The sequence below is a fragment of the Lissotriton helveticus genome, chromosome 4_1 (genome assembly GCF_964261635.1).
Source record: "Lissotriton helveticus chromosome 4_1, aLisHel1.1, whole genome shotgun sequence".
NCBI classification, from domain to species: Eukaryota; Metazoa; Chordata; class Amphibia; order Caudata; family Salamandridae; genus Lissotriton; species Lissotriton helveticus.
In genome coordinates, this window is record NC_136063.1 from 1,533,966,399 (window position 1) to 1,533,987,236 (window position 20,838).

General features: G+C 43.0%; 1 protein-coding gene across 2 annotated transcripts in view; it reads right to left on the reverse strand.

Annotated features, from left to right (window-relative positions):
- Positions 1-20,838, reverse strand: part of PIEZO2 (piezo type mechanosensitive ion channel component 2) — a 1,179,452-nt gene that overhangs the window by 26,275 nt on the left and 1,132,339 nt on the right. For both annotated transcript variants that reach the window (XM_078688152.1, XM_078688151.1), the window contains 2 exons: positions 16,402-16,494; positions 13,915-14,087 (listed from right to left, as the gene is read on the reverse strand). In XM_078688152.1, the coding sequence (XP_078544278.1) occupies positions 13,915-14,087; positions 16,402-16,494 (266 nt within the window). The remainder of the gene's footprint in view (positions 1-13,914; positions 14,088-16,401; positions 16,495-20,838) is intronic.

Consider the following 20,838-nt stretch of genomic DNA (forward strand, 5'->3'; position numbering starts at 1 on the left):
GCTATACAGGCACGCTCGCTGCTATAAAACTATTTCTGCCAATAATATTCCTTTGACTGAAGCTGTGAAATGTTATATTCCTTTTGGTGGTACGGTAGTCACAGGGTAAACAGCTTTCTGTAACATAAGAAAAGTTCACACAGCCGATAACATTTTTTTTTTTATTATAATTTTTTTATTTGTCAGAGCCAGCAAAGACAGGAGTACAAATACAATAATACTGTACAATGCACAAACACTTTCATATATAATACATTCTCATAATGATAGGGATAGAGAGTAAGCCAGTAGAAAAGAAAAAGAGGGGCGAAATAGATGATAAGAGAAAAACAAATTACAGTAAATTATTATCACTCTGAGCAAAGCCCCCTCCTCCAGTTAGTAATTGGTTGCCAAATCACCTTGCCACACATTGCCGATTTTAGCCCTCTGGTGGAGTAGATGGCGCTATCCTGGTTAAAGACACCAAGAAAGCGGGCCAGCCACATTTGAAAGCTCGGCGGGTCTGAGTCTTTCCACCGCTCTGCTAGTATTACCCTGAGAACTGCCGCTCCGATAAAAAGCATGGCCTCTTCGTCCTTATTTAGGCTAAGTGTGTTGTCAGTGCCTAGTAGATATAGAGTTTGGGAGTCAGGTATCTTATGGCCGAACACTTCTTCCCAGAAGCCACCGATCATTTTTTTGATAGGTGCTAATTGGTCACACTCACTAAACATGTGTATTAATGTAGCGGGGCCTTTAAGACATCTAGGCCAGTTGTCATTCTCTCTTTTGCCCCAGGCAAATAATTTAGCCGGGGTAAAATATAAATTATATATAGTTTTATATGTTTGGGCTTTTAAACTGGCTGACATAAGGAGACGTGATGATGGGTAAAGACTCGTGTCAATATCTACATTTGTATTGTCAAGTTTGTCTGCCCAAACAGTTTCCGTAAGCTCTAAATCATCTTGTAGCTTATCCAACAGTTGCCCATAAATTGTACCTATTCTCGTATTGTTTTTAGCTATAGTATCGATAATTTCAATTCTTCCCGAGTTGATATTCGGGGCCTTGCGTTTAAGAATAGATGAATCTGCAAAAATGTAATGTAGTGCCCATTTGGAAGGTGAAATTGTTGTTGCAGATCTGCAAAGGTAGAAACCTGGTTCGCACCCGAGAAGTCACCGATTGTATTAATTCCAATAGAATGCCATTTCTTTGAGATAGCATCGTTCCCTAGCTCAGGAAATAGGTTAGAGTGCCATAAGCGAGAATATCTATTACATTTTGAGATGTGCATATATTTCGCTGTTTTCAGCCATATTTTCCATGCACTGGTGATAACTTTGAATTTATTCTTTTTAGAATAACTTTTCTCCACTTGCCTTAAAAAGAGACCTTTAGCTTTTTCACCTAGGGATAGCTCATAGATAGATGGGAGATGTTCAACCTCAAAAGTCTTTAGATTAGGATTGAAATTAAGAAGCAGAGCCATCTGTTGCAGAAATGAAGCCCAGAGGTAGAACAGAATGTTTAGAACTGCTTATCCTCCTTTGTTCTGAGGAAGCAACAGGAACTTCAAGGATCTTCTAATTTTACCCTGTTGCCAAATGAATTTAGACATAACAGAATCTAGTATTTTGAGGACCTTCTCAGGAATAGCTCGGATTAAATAGAGCACCCTAGGAAGGATATTCATTTTCAAAAAATTTCCTGTGCCGATTATAGATAACTGTAGACAATTTACCAGGTCTAAATCTTTTTTAATAGTATTTAGAAGGGGCTCATAGTTGAGTCTGTGTAACATCGGGGCTTATGCTTACACCTAGGTATGTAGCACTATCGGTTTTCCTATGATCGTTGCAGATGATATTATCAATGCACGTCACGATTGTTTTTTCTTTATTTAATGAATATCCAGAGTAAAATCAATATGTTTGTGTTAATGTCTCTATTTCAGACATTGCCTCGGAGGGGTTTGGTGTTAATACCACAATGTCATCGGCATAGGCCAATACTTTAGTTTCAAAATGATTAACCACTATAGGTATGATTCGAGTGTTCTCTAGAAGTGTCAAAATTAAAGGGTTAATATAAAGGGCAAATAATATTGGGGAACAAGGGCAGCCTTGTCGTGTGCCTCTTGATACTCTAATTATACTTGATTCAGAGCCCATTATTTGTAGTTTTGCTGTCGGTTCAATATGCATAGCCATTATAGATTTGACAAATTTGGGACCAAAATTGTAGCAGGTCAGTGTTGCCCATAAAAAATTCCAAGCGACCCGGTCAAAGGCCTTCTCGGCATCCAACAGAATCATCAACATCTGACCCCCCGTTCCAGACATTATATCAAACAGGGAAATAATTCTCCGAGTGTGATCGGTCGTGCCCTTGCCGGGGATGAACCCATCCTGCCAAGGGGAGACCAGCTGGTTAATGACCCGACCGAGCCGGATGGCCATTATTTTGGCGTATAACTTGGAATCAGAATTGAGTTGATCCAGAGAATTGCCCTTTTTTGGAAAAATAATTATATTTGTTTCTCTCCATGAAGTAGGTGAAATACCTCTCCTTTGAATCCCTAAAAAAAGATCGTAAATAAGTAGGCCTAAGGTTTGACTAAGAATTTTATATAGTTCAGGAGGGATTTTATCGGGACCTGCCGCTTTCCCAGATTCCAGCGAGGACAAGGCAAGTTGAACTTCTATAAGCGTAATTTCTTCAGAAATTACGCTTACAACCGATAACATTTGTAATGCTATGCAAAACATATTGTTCTAAAAAGTTAGCCTGTCTAGATGTACTATTTTTACCCTGCAACGGTTAAAAATTAGAAATTGCACAGGGGCCTGTAGGGGGATAAGTGGTAACACAATATCGTTGTTAAAATATAATCTGATGAACAGTATTTTTTTGTAAAATATTTTTTATTGAAAGTTAAAGGCAGTAAACAGTACAACAGTTAAGCAATATGTAACGAGTTAAACAAAGCACAGCGTTAATAAACTCATTTGGACAAAGAATCCCCTAAAAAAATTAAGAGTTATGAAATACAAATCTAGTAACGAGAAATAGCTAAATGAACCTATAATATTTATCTATGTTTTATGAGTTTTATTACAAAAAAAGAAAAAAGAGAAAAGGAAAAGATAGACAGAAGAAAAAAACGAAATGGAAAGAAAGAGAAGAGGTAGAAAGAAATCCATAAGTTTTAGGAAAGTGATGAGTGTGAAGATAGAAAAGTAGTAAAGGTTAACAAAAGTCAATCAGATTACATTTTTTGAGATACCAAAGTAAATGAGACAGTACATATTCTATGTTCGTCACAAATAAGATTCCACCAAACTAATAAGCACAATTGAGTTATATTTCCAACAAGGTAATATAACTTTAAAAGCAAGTACAATAAAAAGATCAAATAATACAGGTTTTCAAGGAAGATCACATTGTGTGTCAGCGCAGGGGAAAAGGACAGAAATGCACTGTATACAATAGATACGACGCACTGCTTCACATTTCTTTTGCCGTAAGGCAGCTCAGCAGAAAGGCCTGCAGCGCTGCCCTATGACAACAACTCATCATTGAGGCCCTCAATGTGCTGTTCACATTGCTTGCTTATACTCTTAAGACGACTCTCTGGTTTGGTGGTAATCTTTACGCCAGGTGCTCTTTAAAACTTTGAAGGGCCATGGGCTGATGCTTCAGACCGCTACTGGTATGAAGGCGTTTTCCTGGCCCGGCTTACTTTACTACGTAGTGCAGTTTTCTCACCCACATTGGAAATCCACAGATTAGTATTCTCAACAGCTGTCTTCAGGTCTTTTACTAACCACGGGAGTTTCCCCAATTATCAACAGATGGAGAATATTAATTGGGGCATTGTAAAGATTTCTCCTAGTAATGCTATTGGTAAAGATAATGAAAATGTTTGAGACTCCTGCCAGTGTTAGCCTGAAACTAATCTGACAGTGATCTGACCAACTGGTTAGTTTGCACTTTATTTTGGATACAAATTGTTTATTCACAAATAACAGGTCTAAACAATGTACAGCCACATGCGAATGAGGATCAACAAATTAGGATAAATTATTAATCTTACACGAGTCAATAAGACTATTAGTATTAATTGTGCTAGTTTCATCTACTTTAAGAATAAAATCTCCTAGCAGTTATATTTGTTATTCAAATTCATAATAAACATTAGATGTAAGCTAAGGTGGGTAATAAACCAGAACACCGGTGACCGAAAAAGTCATTGAGGGGGTAGGTGTAAATGCTAAAACCACAGATTGTGAGCTATTTGCGACAGAAGTCAAAGAGACCTTCACGTTTTCTCGAAAAACATTAGCCACACATACCGCGTAATTCCCGGTTTGTATGGGTAATTCTTAATCGCTCAGGCACAGCCATTGCAATGTCAGAGGTGTTATGTTCATGTAGCCACATTTCTGCTATAAAAGCAAATCAAGCTGTCATTTTAAAATGAGATAGTGAATATCGAGGGATCGATTTCACAATAAGAGGGGGAACTACAACTATTTTAGATTATGCAGAAACATAGGGTTATTAGCAGAAGGTTTGTGACAGAATTCCAACCGTAATGTCACCAGGAAAGGAATCATAGCCCTTAGGGTATTCCAATTATTCTTGATATTACCTGTAATAATTGGGAAACAGCATATCAAATAGTGTCAACTAATTCTTGTGTAATTTGGCCTGGACCTGGCTAGGTACAGACAAACTTGCATTTAGTGTGCTGCCGGTGTGATGAAGGTGTTCCCATATAGCCTACTAGGACTTAGTACATGACACAGAAAAAAGACCAGAAAGCAACTCGTCCGATCAGCTAATGCGTTGATTGACTACAATGGATAGAGGAAAAAAATACTTGGTGCATCTTATACCCACCAGCATAAAACAGATAAAAATCCTTATGCACGGTTTTAAAATCCCCAAGTAAAATCAAGGACTCAAGAATACAGCATGTTTATATTGAAATTTAAACAATTCACTTACCAATTCACACGTCACAAACAATATATGAGTATCACCAACAATGCGATCGTGCAAAGATTTGCCAAACCTCTGGCAACTGGCTATCCTACTTGCTTTACCTCGTTCCAATGTAAGATATGAAGGCTCAAATTACATGTTGTAAGTTATTTTGCAGCATGTGCTTATTACAGGTTTAAATAAGCACTAATGTGGATTTGAGCAGAAATTCCATGTAATGCTTTTTGCATACTTGTATTAGGACAAACATAAATTTGTTTGCACCTGTGAACGTTTACTTTATACTTTTGAAGGGCTTGTAGCTACCTCTAAGTTCGACATTGATATGTCTCTATGACTCTGATTACAATCTAAAAACATTTCTTCTACCTGGACTACAAATATTTTTGGACAACAAATCATTACATGCCCAGACATAAAGTGGTAATCAGAATTACCATTGGGTAAGTAATGTGCCATTTTCTCCTAATGTCTCCTCCTATAAATAAATGTATTCCATTAGGAAAATGAGCGTATAGTAAATTCCAAGATGTTTAATGATCTTACACTAATATCATCGAACTTTAATGTCTAATATCTTCAGAAGGTAAGACAATAAAAAGAGAAACCTCTCTATCTTTGGGGCAATCATAATTAAATTTGTTTGTGAAGTCAGCGAAGTCAGAAAATAGGAACTCTCATTAATTTTCTTCAAAATAATTAGCATATTTTTTTCTAAATTGAAAGGTCCAAATTACAGCAGCAATCACATGTATGTGGATTTCTGCTACAATGTTTTCAATTCATAGATATCTTCAAACTCTTCATTGATGCTTTTGATATGACACTGAGGCTCACCGAGTCGACATATACCAGCTCACTGAAAATCTCCAACAACATGCAAAAATCTTGTTGAGCAATAGCATTCACAGCCTCAAGTCCTGACTCTGACTCATCCAGAAGTAGATGACCAGCATCTAACTAAAACTCACCACAGTCAAGTCTGGATGTATTTAAATACTGAAGAGCACCATTAATTTTAATATCTAGTCATGCAATGTTCTTAGACGTGAACCTGAAATGATTAATTCCCAAGCTCAAAATCTCCATCATATTTTAGATCAACTGTCCTAGTTCACGGGAAACTACATCACAAATATTACTCACAGTTCATGCTTGCAACTTCCCTAACTTGCAAATTAAAAAAGAATATCTAATGGATTCCAATTTCAAAACCTCCATCAAAGCTCTTACCCCTCACATCTAGAGGACACCTAATAGAACATACGTTCTAATCCTCCATTCAAGCTATTGCCCCTCACATCTAGATGGATGACATGCTCTTTTTGGCTGACCTACCTCACACCTCACTGACACTCATGAAAAGCATCCTGAATGCAGTCACCATATTTTCAAGTGAAATTACATGCTCAATCACATCACATCTACCTTGATGGACCTACGCCGACTTACCTGTATCATCTCAATGACCTACTGTATCACGTACAAATCTCTTAATCTTAACCATTCTGCATCCCAAGAATAGAACCTGAAAATCTGTGATCTCCAGATCAAAAATAAAAAAAAATATAAATGGAAACAGCCATTATTATTCTATGATCTTATGTGTTCACAAAATGCCCTCCTCACTTCAGAGTCATTTCAGAAAAAAAGCCTAAACCTTGTGTTTAGACAGGAATGTCTCTGGCATGGTAAATGGACATGTACCCCTCCCTCGAGTGCCTGAATGCATGTGAAACTGGTATCTGAATTTTTGTTTGGCCTTGCGTTCATGCTAATTTAGTGTGTACTCGTAGGCCGAGACCTATCCATGTGAAGCAACGATCAAACCTGTTCTGTGAGCAGAGTGGTATGTCAAGTGTACCCTCAGTGCTGGCATAACACTACTCTCCATGACCTAGATAAGTCACATAAAGCCGTGATGGCAGGGTACTCATACTGTTTGGAGAATAATTAGTATAATGAGGCCTTTTTTCCTTTGTCAATATAGAGCAGTCTGTACTGACCCCTCTTGTGAAAGGTTCTGCTATTATGTGAATCTCAGACCCATGTGCTGACATTCTGCACGCATGTAGAGTGCATATATGTGCAGAAAATCTGCAGAACCTGTGTGGTAGTAGGGTTCTGTAAGTTTGAGTTCTGTGACTAGTGGACTCTTTTTGGATTGACCTAGTTTAGCCTGGAAATTTATTGAGGAAAGATACAGCTTCCCCAGATAGTGGATGTGTATTGACTGCAACACTGTGGCTGGAGGGTGGACACCCAGACACGGAAGAGAGGAAGAGGAAGGATGGAGACAGGGTTACTGTTAGACCTGTCTGCCTTTGGGTAGTCCCTCCTATTAATTATTTATTTTGTCCCCTTTTTGCCCCTCATTCCCTTTCTATCTTTTTGTGTCCACTGGACTATTTTTATGGAGTTGGCCTGGGGGATAGATGCTCTTTTCCCCTCGTAGTTTTTCACCTCAGGCCTAGGTGCCTTTTCTGACTGGGATTCACCCAGATCAACAAAATGGTGGATATTAACTGCCACAACTGTCATCCCCTAGAAAGCCCCATAGAGCCTTTCCAGAACCTTCTGGACTTTGCTGGACCTTCAGAAGGAGACCTATATAAGGCAGGATGCAAGGCAGCCATTTTGTGATGACCATAGAACCTGAGGAGTGAGGCTGTGACCTGGGGAGGGTGGCGCACAAGTAGTAATTAGTTACCTTTAAGGCTGACACTTTCCACTTGAGGACGCTCCCCCCTGAGTCCCTTTGACTGAGCCCCAGTGTGGTTCATTACCCCTGAGGGAAGTGGCCCTTCAAGCTCCTGCTGGCCCCCCTCAGGTCCTTCCTGAACATTCATCTCACCCCCTTGATAAGGCTCCAAAAGACTGACTTACCAGCCTTGTGAGTAGCGCAGCGCGAATCCACGAGAGGCCCTGAGGAGCTGTAGTCGAGGAGGAGCCCCTGGAACTCCGCGCGGGTCTGAAGAGGTACATCGCCCCTGGAGAAGTGTTGTGAATAGAGCCAGCTGAGGTGGAAGACACCGCTCCCTCGCGCATGTCCCGAGGCGCGGAGATCGTGATTAGGCGGCGCCGGGCGGAGACACTGCTCCTTCGCGCCTGTTCTCTAGCGCGGCTGCCCAAGGAGTGAGGTGGGAAGCGCAGGAGAAAGCGTGTGCAGCGGCGCCCAGCGGAGACACTGCTCCGTGGCACCTGTGTGGAGGCGCGGCTACCAAGAGGTGAGGTGGGCGGCGTAGGAGGCAGCGAGGGAGGCGGCGCCCGCGGGGACACCGCCCATCGCGCCTGAGAAGAAGCGTGACCACTCGTGTGGAGGGAGTGGACGTGAGTGGCAATTCCAGGCCACTGGTGCCTCGAGGAGGCCTTCCTTAGTTGTGGGGCTGCTGGGCATGTGGCCTGGCCTATGAAGGAGGCATCGACTTAAAGAGTAAAGCCCTGGCTGCTGTGGTTACCGCTTCTGGTCCCAAGTAAGGTGGAGAAGGGAGGGGCTGTTAATTCACTGGGCAACCCCCGTGTGTCACCAAGGAGGGGTGGTGCTCCATAGACAGCCAGTATTTGGTTAACTGAGAAACTGAAGGAGAGGAGACTGAGACTAAGGTCTATTGACCCGGCAAAGTGAGGAAACGGTGTGAATAAAGAGGGCAACTGCCCAGTGACATTTACTTTAACCCCTGTGTGCCGCCAAGAGTGGGAATTATGCTAAAGATCTGTATTCTCTTTCAGAGGCGGGAGGGGGGAAAGGAGCTCTGGGCTTGCTTGACCAAAAGTATTTAGGCTGTACAAATAAGCTGTGTTGTGCACTGAACCTGTCCATTGGAACCCTAAAATAGTCATCTGTTCTAAGGGAGGGAGTGTCACCCTTTGGGTGCCAAGGTGCCAATTTAAGTGTATAGCCTGAAGGTTTTCAACTGAAGTGAATGTTTAATGTAACATCAAAAGTACAGTAATAAGCTAAGTATGGAGGAGAGGAAGAGTTTACATGATGAAGAAATGTGACCCTTAATTTGCATTGTAAAAGTGATTTTGAAACAACAAATGAACCTAAGAAAATAAGTAACTGACAACAAGAGAAAATATAAAGCTTTTTCTACTTTTATAAAAATTAAGGTGTAGTGTCATTTTTGAGTGGAATTGCAGGGAGTTACTGCTGGGTGGTGAGCAACCTTTACACATGTGCCTCTAATAACTGATTGTCTTGCCCTAGGCCAGGCTACCCTATGTGACCTGACAAATCTAGGTCCAACATATTGGTGTCTAGCGGTGGGATGTTGACTGTGGTTGCGACTACTCTGCAGTAACTAAGTGTAATCCACTAACCTACACCTGGAGTTTTCTCCTGGCGGACTTCCTAATTTTTTTTCCTTTTGCTTTTTCCAAATTTATTCCTGGTGGTGGGGTGGAGGTAGCTTCAGGTTGCCCTTGTAACTCTATTCTTTTTGTGTGCTTGACCTTGAATTGCCTTTAGCAAAATGGAATTTGCACTGGAAGAACTGGACACTTATTCAGTGGCCCAGCTAAAAGACTTCTGTCAACAAATGGGAGTGTTCTTTAAGCGTGGTGCCAAGAAGGGGGAACTCCAGACCGGTTTGAGGGCTTGGGTGGAAGCGCGCAGAGAAGGGAAAGAGGAGGATGAGGGGACAGACCGGGACACGGTCATAGAGGTAGAGGGATTATTCCACCCTGAAGTGGGAAACCTACTCCCAGGACCAATGACCTCCTCTAGGGTGGGCAGTAGTGTCTCCGGGGGAAGCTTGACCGAAGCGGAACTCACAGACAGGAGGGAAAAGAGGCAACTGAAATGGGAGTTGGCCAAGTTACAACAAGGGAGGCTTTTGCGGTGGTGTGGGCTCTGAAGAAGCTGCAGGCATACCTGTTTGGTTTGCACTTCCTTGTTCAGACTGACCACCACCCCCTTCGTTGGCTGATGCAGATGAAGGGGGAAAATCCCAAGCTGTTGAGATGGTCCATTTCCCTACAGGGAATGGACTTCCGGGTGGAACATCGGCCTGGAGTGGACCACGCCAATGCAGACGGTCTCTCCAGGTATTTCCGCCTTAGTGATGAGGACTCCCAAGGGGTTGGGTAGCTCTCCCCACTTTCAGCTGGGGGGGACGCGTGTTAGACCTGTCTGCCTTTGGGTAGTCCCTCCTATTAATTATTTATTTTGTCCCCTTTTTGCCCCTCATTCCCTTTCTATCTTTTTGTGTCCACTGGACTATTTTTATGGAGTTGGCCTGGGGGATAGATGCTCTTTTGCCCTCGTAGTTTTTCACCTCAGGCCTAGGTGCCTTTTCTGACTGGGATTCACCCAGATCAACAAAATGGTGGATATTAACTGCCACAACTGTCATCCCCTAGAAAGCCCCATAGGTTAACATAGAGCCTTTCCAGAACCTTCTGGACTTTGCTGGACCTTCAGAGGGAGACCTATATAAGGCAGGATGCAAGGCAGCCATTTTGTGATGACCATAGAACCTGCGGAGTGAGGCTGTGACCTGGGGAGGGTGGCGCACAAGTAGTAATTAGTTACCTTTAAGGCTGACACTTTCCACTTGAGGACGCTCCCCCCTGAGTCCCTTTGACTGAGCCCCGGTGTGGTTCATTACCCCTGAGGGAAGTGGCCCTTCAAGCTCCTGCTGGCCCCCCTCAGGTCCTTTCTGAACATTCATCTCACCCCCTTGATAAGGCTCCAAAAGACTGACTTACCAGCCTTGTGAGAAGCGCAGCGCGAATCCACGAGGGTCCCTGAGGAGCTGTAGTCGAGGAGGAGCCCCTGGAACTCCGCGCGGGTCTGAAGAGGTACATCGCCCCTGGAGAAGTGTTGTGAATAGCGCCAGCTGAGGCGGAAGACACCGCTCCCTCGCGCATGTCCCGAGGCGCGGAGATCGTGATTAGGCGGCGCCGGGCGGAGACACTGCTCCTTCGCGCCTGTTCTCTAGCGCGGCTGCCCAAGGAGTGAGGTGGGAAGCGCAGGAGAAAGCGTGTGCAGCGGCGCCCAGCGGAGACACTGCTCCGTGGCGCCTGTGTGGAGGCGCGACTACCAAGAGGTGAGGTGGGCGGCGTAGGAGGCAGCGAGGGAGGTGGCGCCCGCGGGGACACCGCCCATCGCGCCTGAGAAGAAGCGTGACCACTCGTGTGGAGGGAGTGGACGCGAGTGGCAATTCCAGGCCACTGGTGCCTCGAGGAGGCCTTCCTTAGTTGTGGGGCTGCTGGGCATGTGGCCTGGCCTATGAAGGAGGCATCGACTTAAAGAGTGAAGCCCTGGCTGCTGTGGTTACCGCTTATGGTCCCAAGTAAGGTGGAGAAGGGAGGGGCTGTTAATTCACTGGGCAACCCCCGTGTGTCACCAAGGAGGGGTGGTGCTCCATAGACAGCCAGTATTTGGTTAACTGAGAAACTGAAGGAGAGGAGACTGAGACTAAGGTCTATTGACCCGGCAAAGTGAGGAAACGGTGTGAATAAAGAGGGCAACTGCCCAGTGACGTTTACTTTAACCCCTGTGTGCCGCCAAGAGTGGGAATTATGCTAAAGATCTGTATTCTCTTTCAGAGGCGGGAGGGGGGAAAGAAGCTCTGGGCTTGCTTGACCAAAAGTATTTAGGCTGTACAAATAAGCTGTGTTGTGCACTGAACCTGTCCATTGGAACCCTAAAATAGTCATCTGTTCTAAGGGAGGGAGTGTCACCCTTTGGGTGCCAAGGTGCCAATTTAAGTGTATACGCCTGAAGGTTTTCAACTGAAGTGAATGTTTAATGTAACATCAAAAGTACAGTAATAAGCTAAGTAAGGAGGAGAGGAAGAGTTTACATGATGAAGAAATGTGAGCCTTAATTTGCATTGTAAAAGTGATTTTGAAACAACAAATGAACCAAAGAAAATAAGTAACTGACAACAAGAGAAAATATAGAGCTTTTTCTACTTTTATAAAAATTAAGGTGTAGTGTCATTTTTGAGTGGAATTGCAGGGAGTTACTGCTGGGTGGTGAGCAACCTTTACACATGTGCCTCTAATAACTGATTGTCTTGCCCTAGGCCAGGCTACCCTATGTGACCTGACAAATCTAGGTCCAACAGTTACCCTTAGCAATTCAATCAGATCCATGTTAACAGAGGGCTTCTAAATAGTTCTTCATGAGTCCTGCCATTTGGTGAATGATATGTGTGTGGGGTGGGATTGCAGTATTTGTTGTTCATGATGAGGTCGTTTCTAGACAAGGCCTGTCATGTGTCTGCCACAGCTAACTATTTGAAAAAGGCTGATGGAAGCTTGTTGCAAATATTTTAGACTTTGCTCGCCCTTGTTTTGGATGCATCCTATGGAATCAAGCCTCATTGCTACTTGCTGTGAGAGCCATCAAGAGTGTGTGTCTAAGAAAAAAACAGAAAATTACATTTGCAAGAGAAATAATCCATATTGATTCTGAAAACTTAGACAGCAGATCCACTTTCTCTATCAGGAAATGAGTAACAATGTGGGATCCAAACAACCCTACTTGGTTCCAGTTGAAAGTTCTTCATGACCAAGAAAAAGAGCGTTCCCCTGAATACTGAAAGGACTGCTAAGTGGCTACATAACAGCAAGTCTTCCAGAGGAGAGGGGAAGTCACCTGAAATCTGGACTTGTTGCTGGAGGAGGTGACCATCTATCTAGTGCCTAGAAGCCTGCTTTCCTGCTGAAAGAGGGAGGAAAAGTGTCAGGCTGTGTAGGAGGAGAGGTTGTTAAAGAGGAGACGCCCAACATGTTCCCAGCATGAGGAACGACTCGAGGATGCTGGCAGAGGGAACAATACCAGGAGTGACCCCTGCTACGAGAGGTACCCCTGTCTCTTTGGCTGTTGCAGCACACACTTTGAGACCGACGCCAGGAGCGACTGATGATGTGTGGTTGTGTGAGGTAATGGATCTCCCCAGCAGTTCCCATGGTGAACTGCCTCAAGGATTTCACTAGCGAAGCACAATGTGTCATCTTGAAACCTGTCATGGGATTGAGAGACTGGTGCTGCCACTGCCTGACATTGGAAGCAGAAGATCCCTCTTCGGTGAAGCCCCCAATCAGCTCAATGGCTGCAGCTGTTGAACACACACACACGCTGAAAACACGGCCCAGAGGTTGCAACTACTGTGACCGGTCGCCCTACTGTACTAGGTTTGAAAGGTCGCAGTTACTGAAGATGAGTGCCCATCATGCATGCCTAAAGTTCTGATCCAGTGCTCTTGGTTGGACTGGGACTGCCACCACAACCCTGGAATTAACAAAGCCATCACGGCAGAACTAACCACTTAAAGGGTTAGAGAGTGCTATGATTAACACAACAGTACTTATTTTCTTGATTTGAAAGTTACCCTACGTTCGAAGAAGTAAATGTCAGTTGTGGTTTTATCAGGGGAGTATCTCAATTCTGCCCACAGGGTAAGCCATGAGTTGCTTCCCAATTTACTTCTGTAAATCACAGTGATTTGCAGATGTTAAGCAGTAGGGGATACTCTGAACTATCTGCAATGCTGCTGCCTCATATCTATTCATTTGCTCAGCCTATTTGTTTTGCTAGATGGACAGGGTCTCTTTACATAGCAGTCTTTGTGGAGTTAGTGTTGTATAAAGACTGTGCGGATAATACAAGAATGACACTGCTAAAGGTATGGTCAATCGACACACACTGCCCAGATGCTGCACATTAAGCAATTTATTTGTCCTTTCAATAGTGATGAAATATGTTTCTTTAGGGAGAGATTAAATGCCCAATCGGCATGGAGTTCCGCACACGCTATAACCATATCCACTAGAGAGAAAGTGCAAGTTCAGTTCAAGACTTGGAATTGTACTGATACCAGCCTAGTAGGGACATGATATTCACTTTTTCGTTGATGATTCAATGATGCCAAAAATAACAACATAAAAATAAAACTATACCTCTGAATACTCCAAAAAATAACAAGTGAGAATTCATAATCCATGTTCTGGAGTCCTTCTATCATCTTTAATCGGCTGGGAGGGCTGATAGTCCACAAGGAATTTGAGTTGCCTTCAAGTTCTGCTATTATGATATCTTCAGTCCCATATCCTTCCAGAAACTGCAAGGCAGGCTGCAAATACAACGACACAAACATGAATTTAATAATTATCTGGACAGTTTTCTGACCAACTCTCTACATAGTAAGTGCTGAAAGAGGCAAGTGAGTGAAATCAGTGAGGAGAAATTTAAAATAAATAAATATTTATTAGAAGTTGAATTGTGGGCACTTACCAATAAGGGAACTTATACCTTAACATATATATTTAAGGAGGCCGCACACAATTAATTTTAACTTATGTATAATAACGGCAAATTCTACGATATAAAGTAGGTGAGAGCAGAAGTTTGAGGTTAATTAAACCAGAACCAATTTAAAAATTGGGGTTCTTTGTGCAAAAAATCTTTTTGCTATATCAAGTGTAAGGAACTATGGATTATGCCTTGAAAGTTTTAGAGCTTTTCACCCAAGTTAGCCCAATAATTCAGGGGTGCTCCAGTGTTACTACAAATACATGCCTCATTGACTTCTGGGTAGGACATACAATTCAGGACATCCATTGCAATGTACATGAGTGTCCCATATATTTGATTTCTTCGGGCTCTGCAAAACCCAAGTATTTATTTCTTTGTCTTCTGTAACTCACACATGCAAATAGACATGAACAGTGGCGGGAGCACACCGCTTCACCTCCCAGCAAGGCTCGCCCCTGGCATTATGGTAAATGCAGTTTCAGTTACTTGCTTGCTTCAATAGTGGTGAGTGTTTTGCCACAGTTGGTGCAGATAGTGCTGATCTCTAGAGATCAGCACTGTTGGCGCCAACTGTGGCAAAACACTCGAACACTCTTGAAGCAAGCAAGTAACTGAGACTGCATTTACCATAATGCCAGGGGCGAACCTTGCCGGGAGGTGAAGCGGTGTGCTTCCACCCCTGTTCCTGTTTAATAGTACTCTTGTGAGTCATTGAGCTCGTGGATGAAGCACCCGCATGCCTGTGAGAGGTTCCTGACCTGAGAAAGATGTTGGCAGCCTACTCAGCAAACCCCACAATTTGAAAGACTATAATAATAGAGATCAGCACTATCTGCGCCAACTGTGGCGAAACACTCGAACACTCTTGAAGCAAACAAGTAACTGAAACTGCATTTACCGTAATGCCAGGGGCGGCCCTTGCTGGGACGTGAAGTGGTGTGCTCCCACCCCTGTACATGCAAATAGACATGTCTGCTACAAAGGTGAGGGGAAGGAATACAAAGTTAGAGACGCTCTAATAAAACAAATAGGTCTTGAATGTTTCCATCATGGTGGCTGGCTTATGTTCGCCTCATAGAGAAGCTGGCAAAGAGTTCCATCAAGTGGTAGCCAGGTATGAAGAACTTTGACTGCCCCGTCTTTGCTGATGGCACCTAGGAAGCTGGTGACTGATGACTAAGTTGGTCTAGGAAGCACAACATGTTTGTGAAATGGTACATAGTCTTTTTGCCTGCTTGTAGGATAAAACCTATTTAGACAGTTGCATGTTTGTGAATCATAGATGAGGGTAGCAATACAATCCTTCCAAAGGTGTAGCCCATGCCTCTCAATTTTAGACAATTGTTTGGGATCTGCCAAATTGCTACCCAGTTCAGCTATTTCCTCAGGGCCTTTTGAAAAGCTGCAACTCTGAATTTCTACAGGGATTAGAAAAATGTGTTTCTCGTTTGTTGGAGATTTTCTATGCTACACCGAGTGTCCCTAGTTCTGCATCCACAAGTTAAAGGAACTCCTTTCTCTGCACTTATTTGACCTGAACCAATCCGAGAAAATATTGCACTGTTTTAAATTCATGAGTTAAAGAGCCTGACCAGTAGTTCACTCTTGCAATCTACAACTGAGTTCATCATTACCCATGCCACATTAACAAATGATTTATAACCCCTTGGCCTCTAAAATATTTTCTAATGACTCAATCATTACATTAGTCTTCTGCTGAACTAATCTGGCCACAACTAACCACAAAGTACAATCATTTGACTCAATGGAGCACCATGACCTGTAGTGGATGCTTTTCAGGCTTTGTTGGTTGCAAAACATATGCTCCTGGGCATGTTAATCTGAACCAGTGGTTAAATATCTAGCTGCAATATTAGCTTCCACTACACAACAACATTTCTAGACTTTGTTACAAAATAACTTGTGTTCTTCTACGCATGCTTCAATACCAATAACCACTAAATAATTTGAAGGCAGGACCTTGATTGGTTTGTCTTGATATATAAAGTAGTTAAAAGAACATTGTCCAGCCATTGTCAATTAAGTCAAGAGTGTCTGTCAGTGTAGCATCCTGTCACCTAAATAAATGCAAATAAAGTCTGCACTGAGGGCAAATGATGTGTTTTACTTACAGTGTGACCGGAAAATTGCTTCATCATCGAACGATATTCTGACCCATTCAAATCTCTGAGCTGGTTCTGTTGAGCACTCATTGTGAAGATAGGCTGCAAAACAAGAAGTAAGCAGAACAAATTACCACCGCGGTTTTTAACAAGTCCTTATAGTTTTGACCTGAAAATTAAACTCATTTAATTTTACGTCAGAATAACGAAACCAACCCATATATTTTGACAAAAAGATTTTCCTGGAAACTACACATCAATTGGGGCACACTCATGGTCCGAAAACATTCAAGTCATCATGAATGTGCTGAGAGACACTACAAGACAGCAAGCTTTTGGGGTGGAGTCACAGGCTAACACCTCCATCACTGCTGATGGCTTTGCCACCTTTGTGGGGTTTCAATTTGAGGACGCTCTGAAAGATGTTTTGGAGCAAGGCTGGCAGGCGGATTCAGCTACTCGGATGGTGATGCCCAAGAAGCCAGAGTCTGCCCCCTGGCTTTGATTCAAAATGAACAGCAGCTGGCCAGATTCACTGACTATGTGGCCTTCTTTGAAAATTGATAATCTCTCCCACTCAACTCTGCCTCCCCAGCCCTCTGCGGGGTTCCAGGCCAAACAGGGAAATCCTGAGCCCTGGCCGTCAACCTCGCCCCCTCACCAGGAGAATGGAAAATAATAAGTATGTCGAGCGGGAACCGGCCCAGCACCAGATATTTGCAAAAAGGAAGCCGGATTATCACAGTTTCTGCTTCCCATGGCCTCGGTGCACAGCAGCATCAGCTTTCCATTGGACTCCCCTCCCATAACCCATCAAAATCTCAAACCTGCTAACTATATGTTCCCATTGTGCCCATATTTCATTTTACAGGGGCGATTGAGTCTGGCGTTCCGCGTGTGGGATGGGTGTGCAAGGGCTCAGAATGTATTGCTTTTAGTAAATTCCACATAAAACCTGTGAAACTTTATCTCCCCTTCTCTGTAATGGTATCTGTGAATGCCGACAAAATTATCACAAGAGCACAAAGTGTGCCCTCCTCTTGGATACTAGGTGTGTGGGAGCTCGCAGTGAGTACTTGCAGCGTCGCAGAGTAGCCGCTAGGTTTAGTCTTTATCCATAAAGTGTTTTTTCCACCGCTCGTATCTCTTGAAACGCCTTCCATTTTGGTGGTCTGCAGACCCAACCAGTTTCACCTAGACCAGTGCAGTGCATCCCATTTGGATTAAATATAAGTGTCCCTTTATTTTCATTCTAGAAATTTGAGACACTGGGGGGCATATTATCAAGGGGGTTCATCTCCGCTTTTTTGGCTTTAAAAGCCAAGAAAGCGTAGATAAAATTATCTCCCTATTACCTAGCTGTCGCTAACACCAGTTAGCGACAGCTAGTAGGAGATAGCAACCATCTTGGGCCCCGCTTTGCATGTCAGTGAAATTTATCACTAATGACATGCAAAGTGGGCGTGCCAAGATGTTAGCGACTGGAAACAATTGCTAACATCGCTATCTCCTATCACCAACTTTTGGAGATATTCGCGCTAAGCGCGAATATCTCCAAAAGCTAACACCTGCCCCTGAGCAGTTCTTAGCCATGTTATCCAATGGTAGGTGGATATCATGGCTAAGAGCATTAGCTCGGTAATGCATGAATATCGCTGACTTTTCAGCGATATTCATGCATTTCGGCCGATTTTTATCGCTTAGGAGATAAACCTTGATAATAGCAAGGTTCCTAAGCGATAAAAATCGCCGCAGGTCGGCGATAAAAATATTGCCGCTAAGCCAACATAGCGATAATTATCGCTAGTTGTTGGTAATATGCCCCTGGATCCCTTGGTTTTTGAGTAGCTGCGGCTGTGAACCACCTGTCCTGATTCTTCCTCTCTGAAGCTTCTGGCAAATTTCACTCCTTCCTCCTGGCAGAAATCCTGGAAAGGGACTAATATTTATTGACTTCTCAAGCATTTAGTCCCAAAACCAACGTTACTCAATTGTAGATTGAATTAAAACATATTTACTCCCCAGAAAATAAAAAATAGGAAACCAACCCATGTATGAGTTTCAGCAATAATATTGAACCCAAGAGCTTGTTTTGTGGGTGTAAGAAGATATTGTAGGCAGTGCTTAATTTTTAAAATAATAAGTGGCAGGGCCCTCATCAGGAGGCCCTCCCAGGATACATCAGCCATTGCCATTGCGTCGCTGCCAATGACACTACTTACAAAACTACTAGCCAGCACACTGCTACAAGTGTGATAATTTGCAGTATTCGAGGCCACCAACAGCTGTAAGAATGGCTTGGGAGGCAGACATTAGCTGTTTTAATGTCTATTTGCTTAATAAACAACTGTTGTTGTGGTCCTCTCTATATTGCACAAACAGCCACCATGTTGTAGCTTTCCTAAGTCGTGTGATGTCAAATAAGTGCCAGCGCTGAGCACTGTAAACCACTGGTTCAAATTAAGCACTGGTTGGAGGACATGGTAATAAGCTATGGCTTCCAGCATCTTGAAGCACATAAGCCCATTTTATCTGGATTAGTGGATTTAATTTATATTTCTTTTAATGCTGTGCTAAGGTGGAAAAATTTATTCTGTCACTTTCAGAAATTTTAGTAAGAGAGATTTTATTGGTAAAAGTGATGCATCAGCAGTGGATTGGGAAGGGTGACCATTCTATAATTTTCCACATAACACATGGAAATGTCTTCATAGTCTCCGAAATAACATATTAAGTGGACTTGATGCTAAGGCCATCTTCTGTGGCTACCTTCTTTATGCGTCTTCCTTTGCAAGCTGCACTGGGTCCTCTGACATGCATTTGCATGGGGGTCATCAGTCAGTAGCAAAGGCTCAATAGAAAGCAGGTACGCTCTGAGAAACACTCCCTAAGAGAAATCTTCTCTATGCATCCTCATGGCATGAGGTGTATAAGGAAATGTTTGTATCAATGTATTCAGTTAATGTCATTTATTATGTATGGTATATTTCCTTATGATAATTAGACAAGTAGGGGACATATGTGCAAGTCCCCCTTTCTTTTAGGGACTTTTGTTTGGATTGGTCCAATTCAATAAACTCATTTGAATCCCACTGTCAACAGATCTAGGGCCAGATGTAGGAAGGCCATTACCGGTCGGTAACGGCCGATTTCGGCCGTTACTGATCGGTATTCGGGAATTGACATGTAGGGGGCATATTATTTACAGAATCGGTATATTTACCGATTCTGTAAATTTACAGAATCGGTAAAATACCGAATAAGTAATATACCGATTCTGTAAATCAATATGTAGGTGGCACTGTAATCAGTGCCACAGGCCCTTACCGAATCCTTATTTACCATGGAATACTATTCCATGGTAAATAACGAATGACAGTGTACATGCACATCTGTGCATGTACACCTGTGCCATGTGGCACACAGACATGCCCTAAGGGCATGTCTGTGAGTCACATGGCACACAGACATGCCCTAAGGGCATGTCTGAGTGTCACATGGCACACAAGCATGCCCTAAGGGCATGTCTGTGTGTGGCATGCTTGTGTGCCATGTGGTACACAGACATGCCCTAAGGGCATGTCTGTGTGTCACATGGCACACAAGCATGCCCTAAGGGCATGTCTGTGTGTCACATGGCACACAAGCCCGAAACAGGGGTGCAACAGGGTGTCAAAGTGACACCCTGTCCCACTTGTAAAATCGGTAATTTTACCGATTCTGTAATTACCGAATCAGTATTTGCTATTGAATCCTATGGGCTTCAAGGCCCATAGGAATCAATGGAAAATACCGATTCGGTAATTACCAAATCGGTAATTACCGAATCTTATAGATTCGGTATTTTTACCGAATTATTTACCTACATAGTAATTACCGAATTGTAAATACCGAATCAGTAAAATTCGGTATTTACCATTCAGTAAATCGCTATTACCTACATCTGGGCCTATATCTTTTATTAAGATTGCATGTTAGACCAACAATGTTTGTGAACAATGTAAAACATTAGCAGTAGTACCAGTTCTCTTTTTGTTAGAAAAATATAATATTTTTCTCTATTCAGGTTCATGAAATTTCATTAAGAAGCTGTAGCTGTTAAAAAAAAGTGCCAGGTCTGTATTTTTACAGTACTTAGGGCCAGATGTCGACCCTTACATTTCGCAACTCGCAAACTGCGTCGCTATGTGACTCGCAATTTGCGACACGTAAATTGGGATGTACAACAATCTCTGAGACACTGTGCGATTCCTAATGACGTTTCAAATTGCATGCCTCATTAATTAATGAGGTAGCCGCAATTTGCAACCCCAGTAGGAATGGCTAGCACTCACAGGGATAGTGGCCTGCTAGGGTCAGCAGACCACCATGCCTGTGACTGCTTTTAAACAAAGCATTTTTTTTTAATGCAGCCCACTTTCCTTAAAGGAAAACAGGATGCATTTA